The sequence below is a fragment of the Juglans regia genome, chromosome 16, assembly GCF_001411555.2.
Source record: "Juglans regia cultivar Chandler chromosome 16, Walnut 2.0, whole genome shotgun sequence".
NCBI classification, from domain to species: domain Eukaryota; kingdom Viridiplantae; phylum Streptophyta; class Magnoliopsida; order Fagales; family Juglandaceae; genus Juglans; species Juglans regia.
Genome location: NC_049916.1, coordinates 189604 through 209471, shown reverse-complemented (window position 1 = coordinate 209471; position 19868 = coordinate 189604). Strand labels below are relative to the sequence as shown.

At 38.7% G+C, this 19868-nt stretch overlaps 1 protein-coding gene and 1 pseudogene across 2 annotated transcripts; one reads left to right on the top strand and one right to left on the bottom strand.

The window, feature by feature from the left end:
* Positions 1 to 5711: 5711 nt before the first annotated feature.
* LOC109000900 (sec-independent protein translocase protein TATB, chloroplastic) lies at positions 5712 to 19149 on the top strand. 2 transcript variants are annotated; one of them, XM_018977946.2, is made up of 6 exons: positions 5712 to 6085; positions 6231 to 6352; positions 7200 to 7259; positions 7333 to 7483; positions 18576 to 18722; positions 18809 to 19149. In XM_018977946.2, exons 1-6 carry the CDS (start codon positions 5770 to 5772, stop codon positions 18868 to 18870), a joined length of 858 nt encoding a protein of 285 aa, XP_018833491.1. In that variant the 5' UTR covers positions 5712 to 5769; the 3' UTR covers positions 18871 to 19149. The 2 variants fall into 2 exon arrangements, with proteins under 2 accessions (XP_018833491.1, XP_018833492.1); XM_018977947.2 differs by having other exon boundaries at positions 5725 to 6067.
* On the bottom strand, positions 15085 to 17811 carry LOC118344849 (annotated as a pseudogene).
* Positions 19150 to 19868: the final 719 nt, after the last annotated feature.

Here is a 19868-nt window from a genome sequence, read left to right as displayed (position 1 = left end):
ACTCGATATAACGTTCGGCAAAATTGAGGTCCCCAACCTCCCCATTTTATGCTTCCTACAATGACACATTGACGACCCACTGTTCTCCTCTAACCCTAGCTGTTGTCCCCCCACACCTCTTTGCCATTCTTAAGTTTTTCATCCCCTCTGTTAAGTATCAGTGTGTGAAAAAGATGGTAGCAGAACAAGAATGAAAAAGAACAAATCTTGGAAATCTTTATTAAAGCAAGAATTGGAATTAATTCGAGAAAATTTCACCCTTCACAATACAAGCATCTTACAATTTTCAGATGATCCATTGTCATCTTCTCCAGCCCCCTTTATAATAAAAGAACTACAAATCCAGATTAGTATAAAAGTAAAACCACCATATTGTAATACTTCGTAAACACCCAAAGCACACCGTATTGTGATACTTCCTAAACATTCAAAATGCACTGTTTAACTAATACAATGAAACATTTTGTTTAACTAATACACTGAGCATCACATTTTGCATATTCTTCTTCCTTTCTCACAAAGTACTCCTTGTTATCATTCCCACGCCCATGACAATTCTCCTCCACTTGAGAAAGCCTTGACCACATGGTTACTGCAATGTCCTTCCTTTAAAGAACCTAGCCCACAAGGTGAGGGTAAAGTTCATGCAGCTTCCACAAAGACTCCCACAAAATATCCTTTAGAAGTGTACTTGTCCACTTGGTAAGGACCTCAATAACAACTTGTTTGCCCCTGTTATTCATTCTCCTGTCAAGTATAGCCTCTATTTCTGGTTGAATGGTTCATTCCTGATCAACTGCTGGTAAAGTTGGCAACGATGAAATCTACTTTTAAAACTTCTTTTTTAGACAAGACACATGAAACACTGGATGAATTTTTGATGAAATTGGCAAGTCCAACTTATAGGCCATGACTCCTACTTTAGCTAGGATTTTTAAGCGACCATAATATCGTGCTAATTTGAAGTTATGGTGCAATGCTACCATCTTTTGTCTAAAGGGATACAATCTCAAAAATATCCAGTCACCTTCCTCGAAAATTCTCTCGGTTCTTTTATGGCCAGCAAAGAACTTCATTCTCTATTGATATGCAAATTCTCATTTAGTACACACAAAATCTCCTCCCTTGTCTTAATCTGTTGGTCAACAACAACATTAGCAGAGTAGTGCCTGGGACATAGGACAATAAATTTGGAGGAGAGTAGCCATAAAATGCTTCAAAGGGTGTCATTCTATCAGAAGAGTGGCTTGTGGTATTATAACACCACTCAGCCATAGGAAGCCACAAATCCAATCCTTTGGCTTGGACCCAATATAGCACCTTAGATACCCTTTTAGACATTTATTAAGAGCTTTAGTTTGCCCATCCATTTGTAGATAATAGGCAGAACTAAAAGCTAGAGTAGTACCCTATAGATAATAGAGCTCATTCCAGAAGGCACTAGTAAATACATCCTATCTAAAATGACTGATTTGGGCATTCCATATAACTTGAACATCCCAAGAAGAATACTTGAACTACCTTAATGGTTGTGTAAGAATGAGAGAGAGGGAAAAAATGAGCATGTTTGGTAAGCCTATCAATTACTGAAAAGACTACACTAGCTCCATGTGAGAGTGGTAACCCTTCCACCATTGCAACATTATTTTCCTTTCCATCAACCGAAATCCCATATTCATTTGTAAAAAAATTCCATATTATTGGCCCAAGAGTTCTCAACCACTGAACTCCAAGCACTATGTCACACCCTGCCAATGCTAATATAGATGGAAAGAAATAGGAAGTCTATTATCATGAACTCTAACATTGGTCTCCTCACATCTACCCTTACTAAGCAGCCTTTCACCATTTGCCACTTTCACTTGCAACTTAGATCCATTATCCACCTTCAGTCTTTCTATTTGTGCCACCATAGGGTCCAAGAAATTGTGTGTGCTTCCTGAATCTACCAGAATTAGTTCTGGTTGTGCCCCAAATACCCCCATAAGCCTTATAGTGGTAGGACTAGGAGAACCAGAAATAGCATGTATTAATATTTCTAAATTCTCTTCCTGCCCCTTTTTTGTGCTCTTTCTTCCTAACTCATGATCAAAACCTTTTTTCTTGTGTTGCTTCCTCATGCATGACATTATCTTTCATAGGCAAGAGGTACACCCTGAGATTTTTACAAATATGATTGGGATTCCATTTCTCCTCACAATGGTAACACAGTCTCTTCCTTCTCTTTTCATCCATTTGAGAAGAAGAAATCTTTCTTCCCTGGACATAATTCTTCTGAAATATTTTTCCTACTTCCTCTCCACTCCCATAAGAAGGATTATTAACAACATTCATCGCAGATCTTAAAGCCTTTCGAAAGCCCCGAATGTATTCCTCTTGATTTTTGCCAACCCAAATGCTGCACTCAAATTAATAGGATTGAACATCCTTACTGGTAATGATTTCTCATCCTTCAACCCACTCAAAAAGTAACTCAATTTGTTTCTCTCTAAGAGATCCTTCAACCTATTCGAGAGACTCTCAAACCGGACTTTATAATCAGCTACTGTCGTTATCTGTTTAAACATAGTTAAGGCTTTCATGGGGTCATTGTAAGCTAGTGGACCAAACCTTGTCTATAAAACCTTCACAAACGATTCCCACCCCGCGAATTGTCCTCCATCCAGTGCATCTTGATACCATATTAAGGCCTCACCCTTTATATAGTAAGAGATCATTTGCATCTTTTGATGTAGAAGTGTTTGATGGAACTCGAAATATTGGGTTACCTTGAAAACCCATCCCAGCTTATTATTCCCATCAAAATGGGGAAAAATCTAATTGTACCTCCTCGGCAATGCATTCCTATCTTCTTGAATTACTACCCGTGTTCTTAAATTCCTACTCCAGAAGGATTAACACGATGATGTTCAACCAAAGTGCAAATCATGCCATTCATTCGGTCTAACCTATTTGTGATAGTCTAAATTGACTACTGTTGGTCATCCAGCTGCCTTTGTATTGCCTTTTGTTGCCTTTGGGTACTCTTCTGATGCGCTTTCAGTGTCATGGAACGTGTGTCGTCCGCCATGGGAGGACAGACTCTTTGATACCAATTGTTAACTATGAGTGTGTGAAGAATATGGTAGCAGAATAAAGAATGCAAAAGAATGAATATTGGAAAATCTTTATTGAAGTAAGAATCAGAATTAATTCGAGCAAGTTCTACCCTCCACTATACAAGCATCATACAATTCTCAGATGATCCATTGTCATCTTCTCCTGCCCCTTTATACTAATAGAAGTACAAAACCCATATCAGTATGAAAGTAAAATGCCCTGCATTGTGATACTTCCTAAACACCCAAAATACATTGTACTTAATGCTGGGATTTGCATATTCTTCTTCCTTTCTCTCTAAGTACTCCTTGCTATCATTCTCATGCCCATGACACCCTTTGGGCCTCTCTCTCTCTCTCTCCTCTCTCTTCCTTTTCTCTTTGTTCTTTCTTGTGCATTTTACTAGGTCTCATAGTTTACCTGCTCAATCTTCATTTGGCCTGTTGATTTGAAGTTCGACATGATCTTTGGCTCGGATCTTCAAGCTCCTAGTTTGTCCATCCTACGGTTTCGACACCCTTTTCAGATTTTTTGACCCCTTCAATTTGGTTTTCATTTATAATGATTTTTTTGGGCTATAAAAATTTAGTTTATCATGTATATTTGGGCTTAGTTTTATAGTTGAATTGTGGATGCATCTTAATCTCTCCAGTTTTTAAAACAATGATGAAGAATGAAACAACATGACTATACTTATTTGACTTCATTTTTTGTCACCAACTTCGCTATATATATGTTTTTTTATATGTCATTGGCCACCAGCCTCTTATGTATCTTATATCGCTAGAAATTCATAAGATGTGCTATTAATATAGAATTGCTTTGCTTATTCAAATGACAACCATAAACTTGCCTATTGTGGTGGCATCTTGCTTGGTGAAATGTTCACATGTCCATGACCTTGTTTTACTAGGTTGTGGTGGTCGATCGACATCAATATCCAAATCTTCCTCCTTATTAAGAATACCCTAATCTTTTTTTATCTATAAGTACTCGACTACTTGCATAGGAAGTAGCTGCTCCAGATATGGGTCTAGGGGTGGAAATACTTGTCGGTGTAGGAACTGTGACATCCCCTTGTGGATGATCGTCCCGAGTAGGTTTAGCATCCATATCCATATAAATTGCGCTGAAACAATTAAGAAACAACCAATAAAGACATGTCACGAAAAGAATCTAGACATTGGAAACACATTAAGATCATTTTCAGAATGAGAATCTAGCCAGAACACTCTTTCAAAACAACCTATTGGGATTCTTCTTTTGTTAATAGGCAATTGTTTTGAAAAGAAAAAATGTGTTTCCAAAACAAAAAAACATGTCTTTTAAACCATATGTGTGTGGTTTTAAAAAAAGAAAAAAAAGTAAAACTCACACAAATTTTTAAAAAAATACTATTCAAACATATTTGTTGTGGAAAGACAAAACTTGTTTAATTAAATTAACCCATTGTTTAGTTGAGTAGTTCGTTCAAGTGGAGTGTCAAATAAGCATTAGGCAAACAATCTATTTGAAATTCGCTCAAGCCACAGTCGAGCTAGGGTTGAGCCACTGACTCTGGTGACATTTTCAAATTTTCAACAACAAAATCCCCTAATTCCTAGGCTAAAAATCTAAATCCACCAATTCAAACAACAAATACAATAAAATTCACAATCAACCCAATTAGATCTTGGAACCCTAAATTTAAAAACCCATAAATCAAACAACAAAAACAAATGAAATTAGGAGGCCAAAATATACTTTATAGTGTCGCGACGGCTGACGGGAAGTAGGCTACATTGGGTCTGGGCTCGTAGTGACATTACGTCAACAATAAGAAGGTGCGGCACGGCTGATGGGTAGTGAGAAATAGAGAGGAGAGAGAATCTTCGCGAAAGAGTGATAGGGACAAAGAGGGGTCCTGTGTTTTGGACCCTCGATGTGCACAAAACGACATCTTCCACTTGAAATGGAACGATGTCGTTTAGTTAACTTAGTTTCAAACTATCAGATGTAAAACGACGCTGCTTTACATTTGATTTTGGGCTTTGAACTTCGACTCCGATATTAAATTTCGGAGTTATTTCAACTCTGACTTCAAATTTGAATTCGGACTACTGCTAGAGGCGGAGCTAGCGTTTGCCAGAGTCGGAGCCGGTGAAGGATTTGCAAAGCCTTACTTTTCAATTTGAAGTCACTTTATTATTTTGTTTTGTGTATTCTAATTGACAAGCTCTCTTTGTCTCCCTTCTCTCATTTCATGATAGGTTTCAACTTGTCATGGGCGCCTTGAGCTTACCTTTTTTCATTACATTTTATTCCTCAACAGCTATCATAAATTTTATGGTTTGAAAAGAAGATCGACAAAAAATATTACAAAGAAATAATATTTAGATGATATTGAGAAAAATAAGTAAATATATTTTAAAGCTTTTCCTAAAACTAGAAAAAAGCGGCTTGGTTCCATAAACTCGATGAAAATTTCCAGGAAGCCGAAGCCGGTGCTTTAGCATTTCAGGGATAATTGGTTGGCATTGGACTCTGGCAACGGTTGTGGGTCCAAAATGAGTCCAAAACCCAATCCTTTAGCACTCACAGTTGGGTTGAGTGGGTTAAAACCTTTATCTGCAAAGTCCAAATCTGCTCAAGGTCCATTTTAACTTGCCGGAGAATATTTATAGACTCGTGATGCTTCCAAGGCCATTTTACTCAAAAACCAGACTTCAAAATAAGCAGACTGACCTGCAAACGACCACACGCATGGTCATGGCCTCGGCAATCTGCGCTCCCACGTTTTTATCATCACCCGTCTGTTCTACAAAATCAGCTATTTACACCACATCTTCTTCTCTAGCGTCACACTCTAAAACCCCAAAACTTCATCTCCCCAAAGCGGTTCCTCCACTAGGCGCCAGTCTTTTCTCTCCATGGAGTGGTTTGAAGCATCTGGGTATAATCTCAATCACGCCAAAGTCTCTCAATTCAGGTTTTTCTTCTCATCTCGGTTCGTGGGTATTTTATCTTTTGGACATTCATTATTCATTTTCTTTTTAGTCTGTTGAATCTAGTTGGAATGTGATTCCTTGTTATCTTTCTTTCGTTTTTTTCCTTTTTTTTTTTTTTTTTTTCTCGAAATGATGTTCGTGCAGAGAGGAAGCGGAGGGGTAAAGGTATGGTGATTTATGCATCTCTTTTTGGTGTTGGAGCTCCCGAGGCTCTGGTCATTGGGGTGGTGGCTTTGTTGGTTTTTGGTCCCAAAGGTCTTGCCGAGGTGAGTTGTGTGTATAAACTTAAAACCTCAGACCTTATTTGTTTTTTGATAAGTGACCTCAGACCTTATTTTACTTTTAGTTTGTTAAAGATTTGGATTATTAATTATTAATAGTCTATGTATATTTAGATATTTAGATGGTCTTAATTTGAATCGATTCCATGCTGGTTCTCTGGAAAAATAGATCTATAGGGATGACTTAGATAGTTATGTCTTACTTTCCCCAAGGAATTGGGATTACGCCAATAATGTTTTTCTAGGGTGTAACGTAATCTAGATTTAATGGTAAGAGTTGCCATTCAGATGGCAGATGGGAATGGATGTTATCAATTGGTCATGAAGTTTCCCACAAGAGAAAGATCGTAATGATGCATCATCTGAACTCCAAGCTGCCTTTTCCTAGGAAGCTCTTAGTATCTTCCTAATCTGCTTGCTCTAGGCTCTTAAATAGTCACAACTTTGTTTATGTCACGTTTGAGTGTGTGAGTGAGTGGTAACGAAGTCTGTCTTGCATAATTATGACTTAAAGATTAACTCTTGACAACACTAATTAATAACACTGTACTTCTAAAAGGATTAGAATGGCTGTGTGGAAATCTGAGAGTGCATTGGATCTGCCAAATTAGAGGGGGATACTGATTGTTTCAATACTATTAGGCCTTTTTTCCCCTATCTTCTCAAAGGATTAGGCTGACTGTGTGGAAATATGAGAGTGCAATGGATCTGCCCAATTAAAGGGGATACTGGTTGCTTCAGTATTAAAGGCTTTCTTTTCCCTATCTTCTTTTGTGTGTGTCAGTATGTGTGCTGATCTATTTGGTATTTTGATTAAGCTGGCTAAATGCAGGTTGCTCGGAACTTGGGGAAGACATTGCGTGCATTTCAACCCACCATTAGAGAACTTCAGGTTGAATTTGTTGTGTTATGCTACTCATGAGAAGCTCTAGTTTTAGTAGCGGTGCCTATTTATTTGTATGTAGGAAGTTTCAAAGGAATTTAAGAGCACACTTGAACGGGAGATTGGTCTTGATGACATTTCAACGGAAAACACATACAGCTCCAGTAAACCCAATACAGCAAACCCATCATCTACAACCAGCACCGAGGGTTCTCAGACTCTAGTCGATCCCAGTAAGTGATTAAGTACTTCAGCGTCTATATTCTTATTTCGCAAAGCAATGGGCATTAAATTTATGTGTGGCTTATTATCCTCCAAAAGATATTGTCGATTGAGCCCCCTGCTGCCTTTTTTTTTTTTTATCAGTAAGAACTTTATGAATATGAAAAATGGGCATAGCCAAGTACACCAGAGATATACAATAGCAAAACCTATGCATGATTGTCTAAAGATACAAGGAAATCATGCATATTCATGCCTTTAAAATCTATTACAAATGACCAATGGAATAAGGTATTAATAAAAAAACCTTCTAAGCTCGTCCATTGTACATTCACGATCCTCAAAACTCCGTCCATTCCTCTCCATCCATATGCACCACCATAAGCAGATCGAAACCATCTTCCACATAGCTACTATTGAGAGTTACGTTGGATGCCTCTCCAAATTGCTAGCAAATCAACCACCCTTCGTGGCATCACCCAATGTGGCCCCACATGAGCAAATATATCATTCCATAAGCTCATGGCTACATCACAATGCAATAATAAGTGGTCCACGAACTCCCCACTTTTCTTGCATGTGTAGCACCAATCCAACACAATGATTTGGCATTTCCTGAGATTATCTAAGGTGAGGATCTTCCCTAATGAAGTTGTCCATACAAAGAAATAAGCTTTTAGGATATTACAGCTACATATTAACTTTTAATAGAATTTGTTAGATAGATTCTGACATTAACTGGTTTTCTAAGTATGCGGAAATGGAAAGTATGAGTGTTAATTGAAAAACACTTTCTCTTCATTTTGGGAATCTTACTTTTCTTCTTACAAGTAAAAATTTTATTAATAGAAATCTAGGTGAAGCCTAAGTACACAGGGTGCATGCAAGAAAAGATACTTAGTTAGGAAGAAGAAGTAATAGATACAAGGAAATTATGAACATTAAGCCCATTGTAATATATAGCCATTGTCCAAAGAAATAAGGTGTTGAAAAGAAACTTTGAAGCTTCTTAAACAAACGTTCCTTATCTTTGAGACTCCAATTGTTTCTTTCCCTCTAAATGCACCATCAAAGGCATGTGAGAACCATCTTTTAAATCATTTCAATTTGCAGAACACCATTAAGACTTCTCCAGTTGGCGAGAAGATCAACCACCCTACCAGGCATAACCTATGCTAGCCCTATTCTATTGAAGAAATCATCCCACAGGGTCCTAGCAACCTCACAATGAGGAAGTAAGTAAGTGATCCACTGTTTTGCTACTTTTCGCGCACATACAACACCAATTGATTACAATAATCTGCCATTTCCATTGGTTGTACATGGTCATGGTCTTCCCCCAACGAGGTTTTCCAGACAAAGAATGTGGCCTTTAAAGGAACCTTACTCCCCCAAATGCTCTTCCAAGGGAAAGAGTTGTCCTCCAAATTGGCAATGACTCTATAGAAGGAGCCAACAGAAAATTTCCCTTTTCTAAAGGGAGTCCACAACATCACATCTACCTCTTGATCTCTTTTCCCTGGAGACCTAACTTTCTATAAAAGCAATCATCTAAAGCCCAACATTATACTGAGGTCTAGCATGTGGATTGGGAACCTTTTACACTTGCAGAACTCTATATGTTTTGTCAAGTATAAAGAAGTTCATTCAAGCAAAAACATATCCTTTTTTGATGTCCTGAAGTAATTGTATGTATTTTCTTACTTGATTTTTTTCACTTATAAAAAAAAAAATTCTTTCTTAATTTTTTGTAGTAACATTTCTAAATATTTTTGAATAATGATAACGATGAAAGTCTATGAGTTCAAAGTATACAAGTATCCATCTGTTTATAGCACTATTAAAGAGTCAGTTGTAGAGTCGTCTTTAAATTAGTCAAGTAGTTATCTTTTCAAGAAGTTGAGTGTAACCCCCCTTCCCTAGGGCTAGGAATGTTACGTTCTTAAGTAAATAAAGCCAAACAAGATTACTTAACTGAATAAGGCACCGTTTGGATTTAGAAAGTATTTCTTCTCATCTCATCATTACGACTTTCCCAAATTCTCACACAAAATATAATAAACAATTCAATTTTTTCAAATCCCAAAACAATAATAATATTAAAAAATAATATTCTAACAATATTTCTTTCAACTTTCTTCTTTTATCTAAAACTATCTCATCTCATCTCTTCTTTGAATTCAAACCAATCCTAAATCTAACTAAACCCCAAGGTGTTGGCCCAAGTGGTGAAGTACTTGGTCTTGGAGCATCACTTCCTTCAAGGTCCAAGGTTCAACACCTCATGGGTGCAAACAATCCTTTGGGGCCACACCCCCTGATAAAAAAAGCCAGTGATTTAATCAGTTCTGTTTAACCAATGATGTAGTGATACTAATACTATATACTATATTAATAGTGATATTAATACTATATAATATATGGTCATAGTGATAATTATATAATATCTTATATATAATTATAATTTATATTATTATATCTAAAAATTATATATAATATTAAAATAAATTAATTTAAATATATATTATAGTGAACCGGTCCGGTCCTAAAAATCATAAAACCGGTTCCGGCCGGTTTTTGCATTTTAGAAACCGGTTCAGGCCGGTCTGGACCGGTTTTCCCGTTAAAATTTACACATTTATCCACCCGAAACTCCCTCTATGAGGACGACTTCAGAATGCCCTCAAGAGGCATAGAACAAATAGGGCTATAAGCTCATCCCCGTCTTTCGAAACAGGTGGGGAAGCACTACCTTTTGTTACACCATTTTTATCTTCTGAAAGAGACTCGTCTACTTCTTCCAAAGTACTCAAAACCCTGGAAGGACCCCCATCTTCAACTGAAAGTGAACCTTGGAAAAAAGTATCAATCCCATTTGCAACTGGTGACTGGGGGTAGTTAGATGGCAACCTGCCGATGAACTAAGTGACATCGACGTGAACAAAGATGCCAGCGTCTGACGACCGTATTGGTGTTGAGGTGCCTTGCGCCGACGAATTTGAGCCTTCAAACCCATAGGATCAATTCCCCCCCCGGTTTTCAACCCATGACCAGGTCCAACCCCTTATTCACTTTAATCAACAGATCTCTCACATTCTCCATAACTTCGTCAATTAAGCTTTGACAACCCACAAGATCCCCTCCACTTCTCCCACCCTCACACACCCAACAAAGGCACCCATTCCACCTTGCAACACATGAGGAACGTGCTTACCTTCCACTTCTCCCAATGTCACTTGACAACCTTTGTCTCCTACAAGTGCTTTACCCTTTCCTTCCGCCGCGGAGCTACTCTTGACTGGAATACACGCTAGTGACCGTAACACCAAGGCATACGAGGCACCTTTGACCGAGAAAGGCCTTCCCACTATCTTTCCATCAATGAACACCCCTCTGTTTGCATGCTCCAGAGCAGGGGCTTTGGACCCAGTGATGCTTCGAATGGAATGCACAAAACCTTTCCATCCAATGCTATTTGCACCTTCAGAGATCACCAACAAACCTTTCCTCCCATTCCAGAATCCTAAAAGTTGCAGAAAACTGTCCCTTGTGTTAATATGGTATTGAATGATGAGAACTCCATTGTCCATCCTTAGCTCCCTGAAGAATCCGTTATGACAAAGGAGTTCTAAGCAATCCTCTATACCCTTAGCAACCCATGAAGCCGACGACCTTCGTAGAAACTTAGCCATCCTTTTGCCATGTTCAGAGATGCGAAATCTAATAAATACTAATATCATTTAATTAACATATTTCTTTATTTTATAATTATAACTGTAATAGAACAAATTTGATCTAATCTGACAAAATAAACAATGGCATTTGTTTCATAAGCTAGACTCAATCACATTTAAAGTATTCAAAATAAAGATTAAGGTTTCTGAAAAATTTAATACTTAAATAACACAATTTAAATCCTTAAATATTTTTTTGTAGGAAAAATTAGGTTTCTGAAAAATAAAGTTTCTGGGCTAATCATAGATTAAAACTGTGCCCAACTTAAACATCAAAGCCCATATGAAAATCAGTCTACTTAAAATATTATAACAGTTCCTGAAATACAATAAACCAAGCTGATGTGAAAATTAAGCCTAGCCCACGTAAATGAGACAAGCTTAAAACAAATACTTAAAACCTAAGGGCACAAACATAATTATACTTGAAACATTTCTTCACGGTGCTTCACAAAACACTACACGAGAAAGGATTAAAAGGGCATATTTTTGTTAAAACTTAAATCTGTACATGTTTTACAGAAAAAGGACTACGATCTGCACATACTTTATGAATAGGCTAACAAGTAAATTCCATGTGAAAAGAGATAAGGGTAAAGTTGTGATGACACCTAAAATTTACCCTAGCAGTTACACGAGTAACATGATCGCGGAAGAATTGAAAGCATCATTTTTTACATAGAGCCAACATTCCCTTGAGAGGAAAAGAGCAATGTGATGGAGGCTTACCGTGCAAGAGAAACAGAGGCTGATGGAACGGTGGCTGGGCTGAGATTCACGGTGGTTGCTAGTCGGCTTCCTCTATGCATGGTGGTGGGTGTCGAGCGAAGAGAAACGCAATGATGGTTGCTGCGATGGGTTGATGGTGGCTCACGGAGCAATGCAAATGAACGTGGGTGGTGTTCCAATGCTATTTGTAGAGGCGCAAGGCTGTGGGCACATATGGGTACACGGCTTGGCAACGCAACAACGCTTGCTTGGCATCGGGTGGTGTTTTACTGTGCGAATGTAGCGACGTTAAGGGCTGGTGGAGGAAGGTGGCTGTCTGTGACTACTGCGGTGTGGAGGAGAGATATGTGACAGTGGCTAGATGGGGCTTTTGATGTGGGAGAGAGTGATGTGCGACAGATATTAACAAGAGTGGCGTGAGATGATGGGAGGTGACTGATCAGGAAACACAGGCGGTGTACATGGGCCTGGTGCACAATGATATTGACTTGATTTCTCAGTTTCCACTGGTTTGGTGGTTGTCTGGTTGCTTGGGTCCCGGCAGGGAGGGAGGTGTTGCTTACAAGTTACGTGGGCTGCAGTTGCTGGACTTCACCGTTCATGGCAGTGGGGTCTGCTCCGTTCATGGCAGTGGGGTCCTACTCTGTTTTGAGGAGCAAGATCAGGGGCTTATGTTCCATAGTGATGGTATGTGCAGTGGATTTCACAGTGCCATTGTGGAGGTTGCGTCGTTGGCAGCAACTTGTTCGTGGTGCAGTGGCTTGTTGGCAGAGAGAGAAACAGGTTGTGGTGCTTGCCGAACGATGCATATGACAAAGGGGGTGGCTCGATGTTTTGTTTGTCGAGGGTTGATGGAGGAATGTCATGGGGGAAGAAAATGAAGAGATATAAATTGTTGAGAATTCCGGTGTGTTAGTCGGTTACAAAATTGTCGAAATCTTATGAACCAAGAAAACACCTAAAGGCAGTGTCTGCTGCTGATGGAGGTTTTAAAGATGCTTGTTTTAGTTGGTTATAGAAGGAGTAACTTACAAGAGGAGAGGGAGACCGTGGAAGTTCAAAGTAATCCACTACACTCATCGTATTAACAATTAAAATTAATAATAATAATCTGAATTAAAAATTAAAAACTTATTAATGACATAAAATTTGACAAAATGTTAATGGAATATAATAAAAATAATAGAATTTTTATAATAATATGAAAATACATCAAAATTCTTTTATGGCCAAATTTTACGATCGGGTTATTACATTGAAGGGTTGTTTTGGAAATAATTTTCATCTCATCTCATTCTCTTCCCAAATATCATTCAAACACAAATACTATCAAACTAATCATTACAACTTTTCCAAACTTCCAAGCAAAACATAAAAAATAATTCAATTTTTTCAAATCTCAAAACAAAAATAATATATAAAAAATAATATTATAACAATATTCGGTGAACCATCTCCTATTACATTGCGAGACAGCTAGAGTGTTGTGGAATGAGGTGATCAGTATAGTAGAGCTAGCTTGGGTTATGCCGGAGACTGTAGTGGCTATGTTGGCTAGCTGGACAAATATAGGAGGCATGTAGCAGATTAAAGCGGTTTGGAAAATGATTCCTATATGCATCATGTGGTGTTTGTGGCAGGAGCGCAATGCGAGGATGTTCAAGGACAAAGACAGATCGCTAGGAGAACTTATAGCTTTAGTTTACAGCACTTTATGTACTTGGAAAAATGGCTTTGGAGATATCATTTGAAGGGGGTTCATTGTGGAAGGATATTATTGACGCTAGATATGGTGTCGATTGGGGTGGTTGGTGCTCTAAAGAAGTGAGAGGGGGGTATGGTGTGGATTTATGGAAGTATATAAGGAAGGGATGACCATGTTTTGCAAATCAAATTCACTTTGTAGTTGGCGAGGGCATTCGTATAAGATTTTGGAGGGACGTGTGGTGTGGAGACCACGCTTTGGAAAGGGCTTTTCCGGCCTTATACTGTATTGCAGTGAATAGGGAGGCTTCAGTGGCGGACGTGCGTTTATTTTCTCATGGTGTGTACCAGTAGAATATTCTTTTTAATAGGGATTTGCATGATTGGGAATTACCTATTGTTTCAGAATTTTACAGCGTACTATATTCCATGGAGTTTCCTATGGCACTGGGAGATAGTTTGAAGTGGAGGTCTAATAACCACAAGATATGTACAGTTAAGGCGTATTATGGCATCTTGACAACGCAACTTGATATTATGTCATTCCCCTAGAAGAGTATTTGGAGGTCTCGTGTGCCTTCAAAAGTATCTTTTTTTGTTTGGAGTGTTGCTCTAGGGAAGATATTGATCACGGACAACTTGAGAAAGAGAGGATGTGTGCTGTTGGATTGGTGCCACATGTGCAAGAAGAATGGAGAATCTATGGACCATCTCTTATTACATTATGAGGTAACAAGAGTGTTGTGGGATGAGATCTTTTTAAGGGTTGATTTTGCTTGGATTATGCCTATGAGGGTGGTGGATTTGTTGGGTTGTTGGTCAAAGATGCAAGGCTGCCATCAAGTGACAGCAGTGTGGAAGATGATTCCGTTGTGTATTATGTGGTGCACTTGGGTAGAAAGGAATGTGCGTTGCTTCGAAGATAAGGAACGTACATTGCCCGAGCTGAAGACATTTTTTCTCCACACTCTAATGTGTTGGTTTTCCACTATTGTTTTACATGGGGATAGTGTTCAGGATTTCTTGTCTTTAATTTATCGTTCTTAGAATGTAATTAGGAGTTCTTATGTATACTTCATGTGTACAAAGGCTATGCCTATTTCATTCATATATATAATATCTATCTTTTATTGATAAAAAAAAAACCTTTATGTACTTGGGCCATTGCTGTTGATTTCAACGGCATGGACTTACATGACTTTCTTGTCTCTTTTGCACCCTCTTAATTAGGGCATATAGGCTTCTTGTATTTGTATCGGGCTTTGCCTAATTCTTTGATCAATAAAATTTGTTTACTTATAAATAAAATATATTTTTTATTTAAAATTTTTTCTTTCATTTTCCAAAACCCAATAAATACTTAACTCAAATTATCTCACTACTAGGTCTTTGCATAAAGCTCTGGGACCCATTTTGTCCGAGATACCCAATATAGCCCACCCGATTCAAGATGGGTTCATCGGATCTAAATCTCCTATCAGGTTTAAACACCCAATTTCTCTTGAAATCGATGACCCGAAAAGGTAGAGTACCTTTGGCCTCGTCTTGAACGATATCCGATGCCCAATGACGCCGATAACTTCTAATTCCACTCTAGACGAAAAATCACTGTCACCGATCTCATGGTCTGGGTCGGAGTGTTTAGTTTTCTTCATAACCAACAATGGCTTCTTCAACAAGACTTTCGATCCTGTTAATTCATGATACCCAACTATAAAAGTATACACCTCCTAAGAAGAAGGGCGGCAGAGGATGCCGATTTGGAGGTTTTGGAGACGGTCTTGGAAGGAAGGTTGAGCTTCTACTGTGCCTTGCAACTCTAAGATTGCCCATTCAGGGCAATTCCCTTCACCGCAGTTGCACTTTACTCGAACCCTAGCTAGTGTAGCCACCCTTTTTATTCTACGTCGCCGTTCTCCATCGCCAGATCTGGACTAAGACGAGGTCGTACCTCGAAATCCCATTCGGACAAAACGAAAGAAAAAGCCTCTCAATCGGCGGGTCTTTGCTACTGCTCCTCGTCCGGAACCTCTCGTCTCCTTTCAATCTGTGTCTTGTTTCCAAGAATATAATGTTCCGGATTTTCAAGGTACGAAATATCTGTATCTATACAAGTATACATCTTCTTTGGAAACCATGTGGGAATAAAAAACAAACCCAGAAATATCTTCTTCTTCTTCTTTCTTCAGTTTTTTTGTTCTTTCTCACTTTGTTTTTATTTGGAGTTCTTTTGAGCTCTTAAATTGATAATGGGTTTCGTTGATTTTTCTTCTCCTAAAGCATTAAACTTTTTTATCCGGTTTCCGTCTTCATTAGACAGCATGGAAAATCAGAGATTTTGGTTTTCTTGGGTCCCAGACGATCGAAGTTTAAGTCTTTAACATCTTTTTTGTTCTTTGAATGAGTTTTATAGTTATTGGCCATGTACTGCGTCTCTAAGGCAGAGGCAGAGAGAGAAGGGCTTTCAAGTAGTGAGAAAGGAAGGTATATATTTATTTAAAAAAAAAACTGATCCGAATGGTTCGGGTTGGGCCAAAAAAGTGTTTGGGCGGGCCAATATGCAGGCCTACTCACTACTATTCACAAAATTCTCATCTCATCTCATTCCCCAAACTTCCCGAGTTTTTGCCATCTTTGGTTCTAGGAGAAATCTTGAATTTTCTAATCTCTATAAATGTATCATTGTTTCATTGTATGCTTTCAGAGATAAGGTAGGAAATGTCAGTTTCTCATTTTTGTTTTCCAGGAAACATTCATTCCATTCTCTTTGAAAATTGGATTGGAAAGTATTCTATTAGAACTGTTTCTATTCTGTTCCAGATTCATTATTGTTTGCAGCAACTCGCTGGGTTAGGTTTCTATTCTGGGAAAGAAAATTTAGTTGGATTGTAATAGGAAAAATAGGTCCACTTTAGGAAAAGTTGGCCCTTGGAATCCCATTTAATTGCAGGTTGCCATGTTTAAGGTTTGTTGTGAATTGTTTTACTGCTTCCATTTCGTTAAAAAAAATTTAATATATAAACCAATAAGAGTTAAGGTTTTTGGAATTTAGCTTGTATTGGATTCTTTTTTGGGTGCAAGAAACTTAAATATTGTATGAAATTGTTTTACTAATAAAGTGCGGTAGGGTGGTGACATAGACTCTCTCTCTCTCTCTCTCTCTCTGTGATGTGTCCCTGGTGACAGTTGCCAGTAATACTCTCTCCTTCCCTTCTTATCTTTCTTGCTTGTGGTCCCTTAACAAGAGTCCTACCATTTTTGGTTTAGCTGCTTGTAATCTTCAGTCAGTCTGTGAGCGTGTTTGTTTTCTCACATGGGGATGGGATATTCTAGTTGGTTCATCAAGTCAAAAAGCGTTCTGAGATTTTGGCAGGGGAATATATCTGAGTGATGCACATTAGTGAGAGAGGAACAGGAGTGGCCTCTGGGGAAAGCCAGTGTGCTCTGGTCATTGTCCTCCAGGGAAGCTCTCATGCAAGCTGAAGGATTGAGAGATTTCACCGAGTTCTTGATGGTAGGAAATAGAGTCTATATTGCCCAGTGTTGCTCCAACAGTGAGGGTAGATATTTGGCTCTAGCTGAATATGGTGGAGGTTAGAGAGGCCTTATTGCCAACCAGAGGAAGTACACAGCAAGGACCACACCACTTCTTGTTTTGATATCCTCACAAATTGTCTAGAAGTCTTCACTTTCTGCAAAACCCAAGTTCATGACGCTACCCTATTCCCTACAAAACTAATCTCTCTTTGGTGCAATGGATAATTAGGGGCAAACAGCATAGGGGCTCCTCCCTGGTCCCTGCGGCACTGCTCAGATCACTCCTTGTCACCAAAGCTAATCTGTCCCCTCCCTTGCTTGAATTGGTATTGCACAAATTGGACCTGCAGCAGTTCACATATCACCCCCCCCCCCCTTCCCCCGCGGTCGCCAGATGTAATTCTACCTTTCTGGAATCACAACAGCACTCCTAGTCTTAGAACCCAGCAAAAAAAGTTCCCCCCTTCCAATGCCAAGAACCAATTACCCGAGGCTTCTCCCTTATCAAGAGCAACCCTAGCATCCAGAACCACATTACCATCTCCAACGAGGTCTACAGACTCAGAAGGGCAAGTTTCAGGATACATAGCTCCTGAAACAGTCATCATAGAACCTGGGGAGGAGGAAGATGGCATCGCATCCCTATCAAGGACTACAACCTGGTGCCAGCCTTCAGGACTTAGTAAATCTTTTTGCTCTCTCTAACTAGGTGTATCTATTGTGCACGCCTTGTGTACTTAGGATATATATCATCAATAGGATGAAGTGAACTCTTCCCACACCTAATTCCATCTGTTAGGTTCCACATAAACAACCAAATTGCCACCAAGGCAAAGCTACAAAGTCTTTCCACACCTAATTTCATCTGTTGCATTCCACCCTTGTAAACAAGCAAATTGCTACCAAGACAAAGCTACTTGGTGATTTTAAAAAAAAAGTCATCAAGTTCTTTTTACATATAAAAAAAATGTCTCAAGTTGCTAGAAATGAGAGGAGTTCCAAGAAGTTTACTAAACATCTTTGTTTTGCCTATGTACAATCTAGGTGGTCACTTGACTGAAACACCAATTAGGATAAGGCCGTGGTACTGATGTATATGTCAGGCATGTATGCAGTTGTCATGATCAATGGCTATCAATGTATACCCTGCTCCTGTCTGGAAAAAGATCCTTGATTTTGTCAGGTCCAGTCCAAGTATTGCATTCTTTAAACAAAGATAATTCTATCTCCATTTGAGATGCTGTGCCTTTTGTTTGCTTTATGGTCATGCCATTTCATATCCTTACAACTGCGTGGAAAGTTCAGCCTGTTCTCTCCTTCCTTCACCCCATCCCCACCTCGACCCACCACCCTTTCCTTTAAAACAAATCTGATAGAACCATGCCATAAAAACTTGCAGATGGTGCTCCATCCAGTAATAGAGCATACACCACGGAAGAGTACCTAAAGATAACAGAAGAGCAACTAAAGGCATCTGCTGTCCAACAGCAGGTGCAGACATCTCCTTTGGGAGAAGGCGAGTTGGAAACTGAGACTCTGCCTCAAGGTTAGTCATTCTTCAACAACTCTCTCTCTCTCTCTCTCTCTCTCTCTAGGTCTCTTTCTAATTTTGTTTGTGTGATTTGATCTCAGCTAATATTCGAGAAGCTGCCACTACGATGCCTCCACATCGAGAGACTGAAAGCGAGAAATGAAACAAACCTCGTGAAGTAAAATGAAAGGTATTTCACAGGCCCCATGTTGGCATGAAATTCCCTGTATATGATGACCACTCCCCTCCCTGCTCCCATTCATTTTTCTTTGAAATTGTTAACTGCTAGAGTTCAAGTTTTCTGTATTGGTTTCAAGAGGACAACGAAGCACAACTTGTCGGTGCTTACTAATTGTAGAGTACGATTTTTTAGTAAGCTAGCCCTGCAACTAAGAAATGTCCTTGATTTGAGTACGGACAAAAGGCGTTTTGGTCCATGACAGCATGATAGGCTCATTCACGCCAGTTTGCATTGATGGCTATATCATATGTCGTTCCTATTTACTACGAAGGGAACTCCCGAAAAATCCACAGCAATCTACAGGTTAATGGACTTTGAGCATGCTAATTAATTGCTACTGATGAAGCATTTTGGACGTAAACTTATGACTAGAAAGCCCAAAGTCATCGTTCTCGGAAACTTGATAGGTTGAACATTGACAAAGAAATACACAAGACGAAAAATGTAGACAAACTCCTGCTGCCTACCTACCTACCTTCACGGCTTCACCTACAAGTGACGTTTGATAAGGGGAAGTGCTCTTTACTCAAGATCCAGCAAATCACTAGAATATTTGGGAAAAATCACACTTCGCATTTATGAACTGTCACTGCATTTTTAGTCTTCCCCAAAAATAATAGAAATATAACTTCCATTTTAAATTAACAAGCTTTGGCAATTTGTAGCGACTGGAAAAATCAGGCAACAGATAATATTTTTCATAGTTCTATACAATTAGATCTTGACAAAGTGTTAAAATTCGATAGTTTAAACGGCAGATGCTAGGTTTGGTAATATAGGGTTAAAAACAAAAACGAAAAAACAATAAAAACTGCAAAATATTAAAGGAGGATCTAGAAAATTTTGTTTATTTATATATTATTATTATTTTTGAGGGTTGCCTCTCTCCTTGCCACTATTACCATAGTCACTTTTAGGCT

Bases quoted from the DNA above. Each gene is read 5' to 3' on its own strand.
- LOC109000900 (XM_018977946.2), top strand. From the start codon at position 5,770: ATGCTTCCAAGGCCATTTTACTCAAAAACCAGACTTCAAAATAAGCAG. The intron at 7,260-7,332 runs GTTGAATTTGTT...ATTTGTATGTAG, and splicing joins CCACCATTAGAGAACTTCAG to GAAGTTTCAAAGGAATTTAA. The intron at 7,484-18,575 runs GTAAGTGATTAA...AAAAACTTGCAG, and splicing joins TCAGACTCTAGTCGATCCCA to ATGGTGCTCCATCCAGTAAT.